This window comes from Xenopus laevis, chromosome 9_10L, assembly GCF_017654675.1.
Source record: "Xenopus laevis strain J_2021 chromosome 9_10L, Xenopus_laevis_v10.1, whole genome shotgun sequence".
NCBI lineage: Eukaryota > Metazoa > Chordata > Amphibia > Anura > Pipidae > Xenopus > Xenopus laevis.
Window position 1 is genome coordinate 70,417,422 of NC_054387.1, and position 12,602 is coordinate 70,430,023.

Consider the following 12,602-nt stretch of genomic DNA (forward strand, 5'->3'; position numbering starts at 1 on the left):
CAGATGTCTAATAAAACAGCCAGAATCCAACTTCCTGCTTTTCAGCTCTATAACTCTGAGTTAGTCAGCGACTTGAAGGGGGGCCACATGGGACATTTCAGTTCAGTGAGTTTGTAATTGATCCTCAGCATTCAGCTCAGATTCAAAAGCAACAGAAATGACCCATGTGGCCCCCCTAAAGTCTCTGATTGGTTACTGCCTGGTAGCCAGGGTAACCAGTCAGTGTAAACCAAGAGAGCTGAAAAGCAGGAAGTAGTGCTCTGACTGACATGTTATACATGAAATCACTCCAGCTTTTATACATTACATTTTTGGATAACTAACTATATTAGAAACATTTTTTATATTGCACAGCCTATCTATTTACCCAGTTTTTATTTTTACACTGAACAATTCCTTTAAGCGTGAGTGCTGTTACTTACCTTTTGTATATATCTATATATATTTATATATATATATATCAGGCCTGGACTGGGAGTCAAAATAGGCCCTGCCATTCCAAGTACGCAGAGGCCCAAACAGCCCCCTACCAGCCCAAACAGCCCCCAACCAGCCCACTCTATGGTAACTTTCTATGGAACCGTACAGCAGCCCTTCTGGCATTTGACAGAACCCACAGATTGCCAGTCCGGGCAATATACAATGTAGATAATACAGTCATAGATACAAAGTCTGCACCAGGTCTAGAAACCCATAGCAACCAATCAACAGACAGCATTTACTGGTCTACTATCTGAAAGCAAAGAGTGTCGATTTTCCTTCAGAACCTACAGTCCCAAATTCTAGTTCTGCTCTGCTGATTCTGACTCCAGCAACAATGCAGCAGAGGGCAGCTGATTAACAGGACCGCAGAACAACTGATCTTTGATGCATAGTTTGAATAGTCTGAACAATAGAATAGAAAGCAATATTTAAATTCCACATTCAATAGCAATTATTGTACTGTATATTGCAGAGTTGTTTAGAATAATGTTTCTTCATACAAAAAAAAGAGTTCTGAAGTACACATAACTTTTAAATTTCTAAGATCTGACCCTCCTTGCCCCATTAGTTTGTCTGGATTTTCAACTGTGTCTATCCTTCTGCCCTTGCTGATATCTTATGCCTGTACACAGCTAAATTCTTGGGTATGAAAAATGGGTACTTCCACAGCCCGGTGCCAGCCAACTTACAAATAGAGTTGGCAGAGGATGGCATTGAGAGGCAAAGGAACACACATTGTATATAGGGGAGAAAGTGTCTAGGGAGTCTAGTGATGCTGTAAACAAGGAGACATACAGCAGCCCTTTAATGCCTTTTATACAGAGATCTAGTGACCGGTCCTAATAAAATCAATATAAGTCACCACTAGTAAAGGGAATAATCGTCCTATTGACAAAATACCAAAATATAAGTCAGTGGAGAACAGCTTAAAAAAAACCCTGTATCTTTTCTTCTACTCCATACTGTCCCTTTTATGTTTGGATAATGATTAGCTTATACACAAATATTCCTTTGAGCGGCACAGTAGCAACCTAAACAGGCAAACTGACATAGTGAGTAAAGCCAGGCTGCATTGTAACCCAGCTGTTAACATGTCATTCTCTCTACCAACCCTGTTCCCCACTGAGTGCATTTTATGTTAGTTACATTACAGTCTGGAAATGTTCCCTGGCTAATTCTCTTTATACAAGTACACAAGCACTGCCTATATATCCTAACCGCTCTACTCCTGACCTTTTTTTAGAAGCGCTCCTGTTTAAGAAGATTAAACTGGGACTCAAGAGTTTACCCTGCAACAGCAGCTCTAATCCCATGCTGCGCTCTCTCCCTGGTAATACCACACATTCAGAGCTTTAACAGCACCACAGTCTATTCCGGCAACATTTACTTAAGCGTTAGAGCAACTTCCACCACTTGTATGCAAAGGAAAGAGCCATGTCCAGTTCCAACTGATGATGGCCTCTGCTGATGCAACACAATTAGTTAGTAGTAATATTATCTTAAACAAATAATTCTGAATATTCTTCTGGAGCTATGTTTATATACATCTCAACTAGCCATTCAGATGAGTCCAAGCATGGGATATTACCCCTGCAGCTAGAGAAAGACTCAATAATGCACCATAGATTTTCCTTTTGACTCTCAACCTATATGTGCACTTGGGATAATAGTCTCTGGGAAGGGACTGCGAGTGTTGGATAGCAGGTATAGTAGGGAGAGATGGTGCCTTTATTAGCATTGAGGGCAATACTCTCTGGGAAGGGACTGTGCAGTGAGATAGCAGGTATAGTAGGGAGAGATGGTGTCTATAGTAGCAGTAGGGATAATAGTCCCTGGGAAGGGACTGTGGCTGTGGGATAGCAGGTATAGTAGGGAGAGATGGTGCCTATAGTAGCAGTGGAATAATAGTCTCTGGGAAGGGACTGTGGCTGTGGGATAGCAAGTATAGTAGGGAGAGATGGTGCCTATAGTAGCAGGGGGGATAATAGTCTCTGGGAAGGGACTGTGGCTGTGGGATAGCAGGTACAGTAGGGAGAGATGGTGTCTATAGTAGCAGTAGAGATAATAGTCCCTGGGAAGGGACTGTGGCTGCGGGATGGCAGGTATAGTAGGGAGAGATGGTGCCTATAGTAGCAGTGGAATAATAGTCTCTGGGAAGGTACTGTGCCTGTGGGATAGCATGCATCAAAATGTAGAAAGAAGGCGCACACCCTATTGGTAAACTACAGGGTGCTAATCCAAAGGTGACTCCCCATAAGGGTCTCCAAAAAATATTTAACAGCAAAAGGAATGGATAGCACACCTAATTTGAAAAAGTAAAATTAATTTATTGGACAAAAGAATAAACTATACAAAAATTACAAAACAAAAACCAAAATCATAATGAGCCCAACGCGTTTCGACCTTAGGGGTCTTCATCAGGGGCACAAAAAATGAACAAAAAGGCAGGCCTTTTGATTTTTGTTCATGATTTTGTAGGCACAGTATTTTGTGGACGTTTGATGTCTGCAACATGTAACTTAGTGCGCATCTGCTTATGGGTAATACACTGAAGATTCCCTATGCACAATATTCCTCTCTCTCAGAAAAGATTCAAACTCATATGAGACAAACTGTGGTCCGTTGTCTGATATTAACTCCTTTGGATTACCTTCTCAGCTGAAGACTGTAGACAGAAATGTTATTACTGTAGCTGATGTTATATGAGAAACAAATGCAATTTCAGGCCATTTACTGTAACAGTCTATCAAGGTTATAGCAAATCTACAATCTATAGGAGCATCTGTAACAGGACCAACAATATCAATAGCAAGTTTTTCCCATGCTGAATCAGGGAATGGTAATGGCTGAAGTGGTGGTGTATGTGTGATAGCTGTTTTGTCATGATTCTGACAAGTAACACAAGAATGAATTTCAGTTACCACATCAGTATCCATTGCTGGCCACCAGTATAGTTCTCGTAGTCTTTGTTTTGTACGTACAATTCCTTGATGACTCTCATGTGCAAGTTGTATGAGCTTTTCTCGCAAGGTGTCTGGTACCAGTAAACGATGAGCTCCACAGACAACATAGCCATCTACTAAGGACAGTTTGTGTCTAATCCTGTTGTAAGGTTGAAGATCAGGACTAAGTTTCTTCTCAGCATTTGGCCATTTGCTTTTGTAAGATGTCCCGTAGTTTTACTTGAATTGGACATGTGAGGCAAGCTTGCTTAAAATCAGCTACAACTTCTATGTCCTCAACCAGTGTATCAGAAGCTACAGATAAAGGTAAACGTGACAAACAATCAGCAGTAACATTTTTCAAACCTGGTTTGTATTGCATTTTGTAATTGAAATTCAGTAGCCTTGCTGACCATCTAGCTATACGCATTCCAGCTCTTCCTAGTCCCTTTCTTGTAAGCAGTGTAGTTAAAGGGCTATGATCAGTGCAAAAGGTAAATTCTCTACCCCATAGGTAGGTTCTCCATTTTTCTGTTGCCCAAACACATGCTAGAGCTTCTTTTTCAACAGTGGAATACTTACGCTCTGTCTCTGTAAGTGTTCTGGAGGCAAATGCAACAGTTTTCTATCTATTATCAGGATTGATCTGTGTGAGAACTGCACCAACGCCATAGTCTGAAGCATCTGAAGTAACCATAGTGGGTAGTGCAGGATCAAATAAAGCTAGCGCTGGACTGTTCACAATTAGCTGTTTCACTATTTCAAAGCTATGTTGAGCAGACTCTGAGCACACCAGACTTAAAGTTCCACGTAGTAGAGCTCTAAGTGGCTCCACAACTGAAGCATATTTGGGAATAAAGTTAGAATACCATGAAGTAAGACCTTAGAAAGCTCGTAAGGTCTGAAAATCAGATGGAGGTGGTGCTTGTGTAACAGCAGTGACATGGTCAGGGTCAGGCAGTAATCCATTTTGTGAGATTATATGACCCAGAAATGACAGCTGAGTTTGTCTGAAGTGGCATTTGGAAAGGTTCAGTATCAGTCCTGCAGAATCAATGCATTTCAGAACCTTTTCTAGGTACTTGTCATGAAGATCCATAGTTGGAGCATAGACAATTATATCATCCAAGTAGCATTCTACACCAGGTATGCCATGGAGTATTGAAGACATCAGTCTTTGAAAACAACACGGTGCTGCAGCCAGTCCATAAGGTACACACTTGAACCGAAACAAAACATCATGGGTGATAAATGCAGTGGGGACTCTGCTTTCCTCATGCAGTAATACTTGATGATAAGCATCCAGAGTAAAAAAGAATTTTGCTCCTCAGAGTTCTGAAAATATTTCCTCTATGTGTGGCAAGGGATGATTATCCGTAACAACTGCTTTATTAGCTTCACGGAGATCAACACACAATCGAATACCTCCAGTTTTCTTCATTGTTACAACAATTGGTGAAACCCATTCAGAGGATTCTGATTTTTCAATCACATCTTGCTCTACCAGTTTCTTTAGTTCCTGTGAGACAGTCTCCCTTATAGAGTAGGATAATCGCCTCAATTTCTGGCATACTGGTTTTACATCTGGTCTCAACTTAACTTTGTGTACAAAGTTCTTTGCACAACCCAGTGAAGTGTTGCTTTGTGGTGAAATTTTAGACACTGGTGCTGTAGTAATGAGACCATCAACTAATTGTAGGTTTAATGCAGCAAAGAGATCCCTTCCAAGTGTAGCAGTACCCTTATTCACAATGTAAAAGTCACATTTTGCAGTATTTGATTAAAATTGTACAGTCGCTGGCAAGCAACTAAGCACAGGGATTGGATCCTTTAAGTAACTGACCAGTTTCAGGGCAGGTGCAACAAGCGGATCTTTTGTTTTTCAAGAAAATATCCTTTGGTAGTATAGAAACAGCTGAACCTGTATCAAAGATCAGGTTAATGGAGTGTCCCTTGTCAGCAGAAGCAGTACTGACACTGACAGTGTACATAAACTTGTCTGGAATAAATGTACCAGCTTTATCCACACTTAATACTGTGACATTTGTAGTAGTGACTTCATGAACATCTTTAGCAGAACTACAGCAGATCTTAGCAAAATGTCCTACTTTTGTGCATTTGCGACACTGTACAGCTTTTACAGGACAAGTAACACGATTTGCAGTGTGTTGTGTTGAACCACAGCGAAAGCAGTATTTTCTATTTGTATTTGCTGCACGGTTTTGCAGTGTAGGTGAATCCCTTTCCTTAGCATTGTATTTTGCCTGTGACTGTGCATTATTAGGCCACAGTGTTGAATTCACAATCTGTACATTCCCAGCAGTTCCATGACTGAGAGTTTTAGCCTCTGCCACTGCTGGTTCAATTTGGCTAGCAACTGTAATAGCCTTTGCAAGGGTTAAATCCTGCTCTAGCAGCAGTCTCTCTCTAATGCGAGGTGAGTTTATTTTTTCCACTATTTGGTCTCTTAGCATTTCATCTGTTAGATTCCCAAACTCACAGGTAACAACCAGCTCTCTCAAAGCTGCTACAAATTTTTCTGTGGATTCACCATTATGTTGTCCGCGTTGGCGGAATTTATATCTTTCAGCAACCACATTTACTCTTGGCACGAAAAAGTTCTTTATAGCAGTAAGAGCAGCTTCATAAGTATCATCAGGTAATGGTAATGTATAGAATATACGCTGTCCCTCTGCTCCCAGGCAGTGAATAAGTAAAGCACACTTTCTAGCAGCAGAAATCTCCCCTTGGTCAGCAACAATAATGTAATTTTCAAACATACGGAACCAAGCAGTAAAAGGTATAGTAGGCTCACCAGGGTTTGGAAGAAAAGGTGCAGGCTGCTGCAGAAGTAGAAGAGCCATCCTTGTCGCCATTTATTATGTTTTGGGTAGCCAAGGATGAGTAGAGTATAACAGTGCTTTATTAGCAGAGTCATGGAGCCATTATACAAGTAGCAGTAGGAAAAAAAGAATCTGGGAATTGATTGTGAATGTGGGATAGCAGGTAGGGAAAGATTGTGGCTATAGTAGCAGTAGGGAAAATAGCCTCTGGGAAGTGATTATGGAGGTGGGGTAACAGGTATAGAAGGGAAAGTTGGTTCCCCCTTCTGGCCTGCAGCCCCCCCCATGCCGACACCCCACCCCCAGCGTGAGCATGCACGCAATCGTGCAAACAGCTGGAAGAACTTCAGACACGCAGGGTGCAGATCTGGGCCGGTGGGGCCTTTAAGAGCCTGATGTCCCGCCGGCCCAGTCCGACCATGCCTATAGTAGCAGGTAACACAGCCTCTGGGAAAAGACTGTGCGACAGCAGAAGATACTAGCCTCTGGGAAGAGACTGTGGCTGTGGGAGAGCAAGTATAGTAGGCACTGCAGCTATGGGATAGCAAGTATAGTAGGGAGAGATGGTGCCTATAGTAACAGTGGGGGTAATACACTCTGGGAAGAAACTGTGGTTGTGGGATAGCAGGTATAGTAGGGAGAGATGGTGCCTATAGTAGTAGTGGGGATAATAGCCTCTGTGAAGGAATTGTGGCTGTGGGATATCAAGTATAGTATTGAGAGATGGTGCCTATAGTAGCAGTGGTGATAATAGTCTCTGGGAAGGGACTATGGCTGTGGGATATCAAGTATAGTAGGGAGAGATGATGGCTATAGTAGCAGTGGGATAATAGTCTCTGGGAAGGGACTGTGGAGGTGGGATAGCAGGTACAGTAGGGAGCGATGGTGTCTATGGTAGCAGGGGATAATAGCCTCTGTGAAGGAATTGTGGCTGTGGGATTTCAAGTATATTATTGAGAGGTGGTGCCTATAGAGCAGTGGGGATAATAGTCTCTGGGAAGGGACTGTGGCTGATGCATAGTAGGTATAGTAGGGAGAGATGGTGCCTATAGTTGCAGTGGGGTTAATAGTCTCTGGAAAGGGACTGTGGCTGTGGGATATCAAGTATAGTAGGGAGAGATGGTGCCTATAGTAGCAGTGGGGATAATAATCCTGGGAATGGACTGTGGCTGTGAGATAGCAGGTATAGTAGGGAAAAATGGTGCCTATAGTAGCAGTGGGATAATATTCTCTGAGGAGGGACTGTGGCTGATGGATAGTAGGTATTGTAGGGAGAGATGATACCAGTGATGAAGCAGTAGAGATGATAACCTCCTAGAAGGGAAGTAACCATTAATAATGTTGCCCAGCTTGCTAGACTTGGTTGTTACACTGCTATTTCCTGTATTCATCAATACCCAAAAGTTTCTCAACAGATTAAGAGCTGTATGTTTAATAGTCCTAAATATAAAAATGACAGCACTGCAAAGTCTGCTTTATTCAGGGCACCACTATCACAAAAACAGTCCAATCTTAAAGAGAAAATATGTCCCACTTTTTGACATGAGTTCATTCAGTTAGGCATAACCAGGTCCGGACTGAGAATTAAAATAGGCCCTGGCATTTCAGGTACACAGAGGCCCAATCAGCCCACATAGAGGCCCAAACAGCCCCCGCCAGCCTACTAAATACTGACTTTCTATGGCACCTTATAGCAGCCCCTCTGCCATTTGCCAGAACCCACAGATTGCCAGTCCGGGCCTGGGCATAACACAGATGTACCTGTTTCCACGGAGAGAAAGGAAACCATGATAGTTGTCAATGTAACAAAGTTTCCAGCATCCCTAGATAGCCATCAACTGTCAGTGTTTGCTTGACTTGTAGTTGAACTATGCATGGATAGCCATCGGCTACTGATCAAGCCGACATACTAGTTACAGAGGTTACAGAAATATATCTGGTATAAACAGACAAACAGACTTGTTTAGCCATAACAAGGCTCACATGGAAAGATAAATGAAACAAAACGCAACATCCTATCCTGCTTAGTTGGTGCACTTGCAGGAAAGTGGAATCAACTAGTACAAAGTATAGTGGAACTGCTATAGTACAAGGATTAGATCTACTGATACTGATACCAAACCCAAGAATCTAACACAGGCTGCATCTGTCTTTATCTGATGTGGTGTGACAACAACATGTAATCAGTGTCCAGCTATAAAGAGAAGTAAAACTGCTGCATCTGTAGTGAGCTCCAAATGCACCATTCCTCATACACAACGTGTATTATTCCTATTTAGAGAACCATGTTACTTTTGTTTTTTCTAATTCTATTCAAATAACTATATTGCTCTGCTAGCTGTGCACTGATATGATGCATACTTATAACCCTTTACATTCTACCAAGAGGCAACCTAGTGCAGCCCCCTCAATTGCACCAACACAAGGAAGGACCCCAGTGACAACTCCCCTCCATTCTGAGCACATGACTACACAACTACGACATGGAAGGTGCCACATTAGAACCCTCTGGTTTCCATGCTGGCATCAATCAAAAGCTGAAGACTCCAAAATCTGTTCTCATTGGCCGGTTCTGCAGCAGCAGGTATATATTGTCCGACTTTCTCCTTCTTTCCAAACTTTCACACTCCTTAAAGACCCACCTGTTTAAAGAAGCTTATTCAATATATCTTAATTGATCAATTATTGCTGTGTCATAAGTCATAAAATTGTTTCTAAAATACTAATGTCACAATTGTACCCTAACCTTTAGTTTGTAAACTCTAATTTGTAGGGCCCTCTAATCCTATTGTACTCTGTAACCCTTGTTTGTTATCCACCATGTATTCCGTGTTTGTTATAACTAAGGTAAAGCACTGCGTATCTTGTCGGATCTACATACGGTAAATAAATGATGACGATGATGATGATATTGTTTCGACAGGCTACACTGAATCAGATCAGGGACCCATATATTTTTTCTGACAACTTCAGCTGCCTGGACACTAGGGAGAGCATATTTCTATGATAAATGGGCATTACATACTACTCTTGCCAATCTAAGCAACTGTATTATAGGACATAATTGTATTAGAGAGGGTCCAGAGAAGGGGCGACTAAACTGGTAAAAGGTATGGAAAATCTTAGCTATGAGGAAAGACTGGCCAAATTGGGGATGTTCACGCTGGAGAAGAGGCATTTAAGGGGTGATATGATGATATGATAACTATGTATAAATATATAAGGGGATCATATAATAATCTCTCTAATGCTTTATTTACCAGTAGGTCTTTTCAGCTGACACAAGGTCACCCATTCTGATTAGAAGAAAAGAGACTTCACCTAAAAATTCGGAAGGGGTTTTTTTTACAGTGAGAGCTGTAAAGATGTGGAATTCTCTCCCTGAATCAGTTGTACAGGCTGATACATTAGATAGCTTTAAGAAAGGTTTGGATTGCTTTAGAAGGAAGTGAGGGAATACAGGGTTATGGGAAATAGCTCATAGTACAAAGGACTAGTCCGATTGCCATTTTGGAGTCAGGAAGGAAATTTTTCCCCCTTTGAGGCAAATTGGAGAGGCTTAAGATGGGTTTTTTTGCCTTTCTCTGGATCAACTGGCAGTTAGGCAGCTTAAAAAAAGGTTGAACTTGATAGATGTGTCTTTTTTCAACCTTAACTTACTATGTAACTATGTATTCCTAAAACCAATGCCAATTAAAGGTGGGGGGACTGTTGAACTAATGCATTGTCCCCCAACAGCACAAGCAGTATGGCAGCACCTAAAGATTATATTAAGTGCAAGGAAACAAGGCAGAATGGCATATCGGTATCTATTGGCTATAGGTCACCATTACTTGCCACTACACAGCCAACGCCCCCCAGCAAGTGTAGAATTCCTATGCCAAACCCTCTGCCAGTGACGCCAGCTGCAGGATTAACCTTTGGCTGGGAGTTCAGGAGCCCCAGTACCTGTGCAGAGAGAAGCAGCGGAGAGCAGGATCAGAGAGGCGCCCAGGTGAAGGAGCCCGGCCCACGGCATGTTGCACCCACATCGGCACAAGAAGTGTCTCGGCCCAGGCTGGGCAAGCTGGCTTCTCCCCGGTGCTGAGATGCGGAGCTGGAAAGCGCTGCAGGACTTGAGTTCCCCGGCACTTTGTACGTACTGATCCCATCCAGGCACCAGCAGCAGGCACAGCCCCGCCTACTTTCACTGCCCACTGTCACGTGTCTGTCACTGTTTATGTGCCATATTTCCAGGGCAGGTAACCGAGCCAGAGGTTTAGTGCTGCTGTGTTGGGCTGGACTGCCAGTCGCTACTCGCTAGTAATGTTAAAATGGAGTTTCACCCAAAAAAACTGATATTTTGCTTAATAAAAGTTATTTTAAAGCAAGCAGTAGTTATAAAGGTATCAAGGCTGTTTATATTCACTGCTCTGTTGGTATGACTCGATTGCCAGGCTGAGGAGAACTCATTAACAGACCTGGAGGAGAGCTGACTTCTGCTGCCTCAGGAGCCACAAAACAAACACCACTTTCAATTGCAGTCACAATTCCAAAGAACTTTCAAACCACTGAACAATTCACAAACATATGCGGTCGGGAATCTAGGGAACACTTTCCTTCAAAGCTAGGGACATAAAGGACTATACACAGAAATATGAGGAGCAGTTCTGACTTCTATGTCTGGTGGCCAGGGTTCCCCTATAAATGAAAAAAAAAAACATTGGCAGCAGAGCCCCCCATACCCATAGGCTCCTTTTGTGGCTTCGGTTCTTTTTGTAGCTTCAGAAATTCAACTTCAGGTCTTTTTGTGGCTTCGGGTCTTTTTGCGGCTTCAGGACTTCAACTGAGTATTTTCATGACTTTGGGTCTTTTTGAGGCTTCTGCCCAGTTCACGACTTCGGGTCTTTTCGCAGCTTCAGGTCTTCGGCGATTTGGGTCTTTGGAACTTTGTATTTTCAGGGCTTCACAATTTGTTTGGCGCTGTCCAGGCGGGTCTGGCTTATTCGAAAAGTACAGCACAGCTGGGCTTCCCCTTAGGACCAGACCCAGTACAAATGTACCACCTATGCCCCCCTGATGGTGGCCCTGGGTTGGGCGGGGGGAACAGCGGGTGCCATGGAAGTGCTTGAATTAAAAGTTACCTGCCAGAAGTCTGCAAATAGCAAAGAGGATCTAAATTTTTTTGCTGGGAAGTTACACCCCTGTTTGGTCTCTATTATCAGTGACTCTAACCCTAAAAATTTTTTTCTGCTGCTGATAACTCACTCGTGTTGTCTCAAATTGGTATCCATGGAGTTACTTCCAGTGTCAGTTAATGGCAAGACTGAGGTTTTTATATTGTTTAATGCTCCACTAAAGAATGAAAACATTTTTGCTGGGGGGGCTGTGAAGCAGGTCCGGACTGAGAATTAAAATAGGCCCTGGCATTTCAGGTACACAGAGGCCCAATCAGCCCACATAGAGGCCCACACAGCCCCCACCAGCCCACTACATACTGACTTTCTATGAGACCTTATAGCAGCCCCTCTGGCATTTGCCAGAACCCACAGATTGCCAGTCCAGGCCTGCTATGAAGTTACACCCCTGTCTGGTCTCTATTATCATAAGACTATAATTTGGAGGGCGCACACCCTAATTAATGCTGAGGTGCTTATCCCATGGAGACCACCGATATGAAGCCTCCTTATACATACATCCAATACCAAACATAAAGACAGCACACTCAAGTATAAAAAGTAAAAATGTATTTCCATCAAAACACTTACATATTAGCATTTGGCCCAGTAATTGGCCCTACGCGTTTTGACCAAAGCAGTGGTCTTCATCATGGGCAAAATCCATAAAGTACAAAAAGAGATAAATAGTCTGGGCCAATTGCTGATATGTGAGTGTTTTGATGGAAATAAACTTTTGACTTTTTATACTTGAGTGTGCTATCCTTATGTTTGGTATTGGTCTCTATTTCCAGTGACTTTAAACCTAACATTTTTTACTGTTCCAGATAACTCACTATGCTATTGTTTAATGCTCTATTAACGTTTGGGTTCATGTTTATTTGTGCAATGGTTCCCCAAAAGCATATTGTGTATGGTTTCCCTTTAATGAGACCATCTGAGTCATCTACATACCCCACAAGCTATTTAACTTCAATTTATTCAGGTATAAAGAAGAGCTGTGGATCACATCACATTTAATTGCAGAATTATTATGTCTTAAACATTGGTACAAAATTGTCATTTTAAATATTTTACTCCCTGGTGGTTATGCATTTCTCCTTAGCTAATAATATTACAGCAATGAAATAATCATATTCCCTCTGGTTCTGTGATTATGGTGGACCGCTTTAATATTT

The 12,602-nt window shown here is 42.3% G+C and overlaps 1 protein-coding gene across 1 annotated transcript in view; it reads right to left on the bottom strand.

The window, feature by feature from the left end:
- The window catches only part of acvr1c.L (activin A receptor type 1C L homeolog), a 59,561-nt gene extending 48,605 nt beyond the window's left edge, over positions 1-10,956 (bottom strand). The window contains exon 1 of the mRNA XM_018235789.2: positions 10,217-10,956. Within this exon, the coding sequence (XP_018091278.2) occupies positions 10,217-10,286 (70 nt within the window). The 5' untranslated portion in view covers positions 10,287-10,956. The remainder of the gene's footprint in view (positions 1-10,216) is intronic.
- Positions 10,957-12,602: the final 1,646 nt, after the last annotated feature.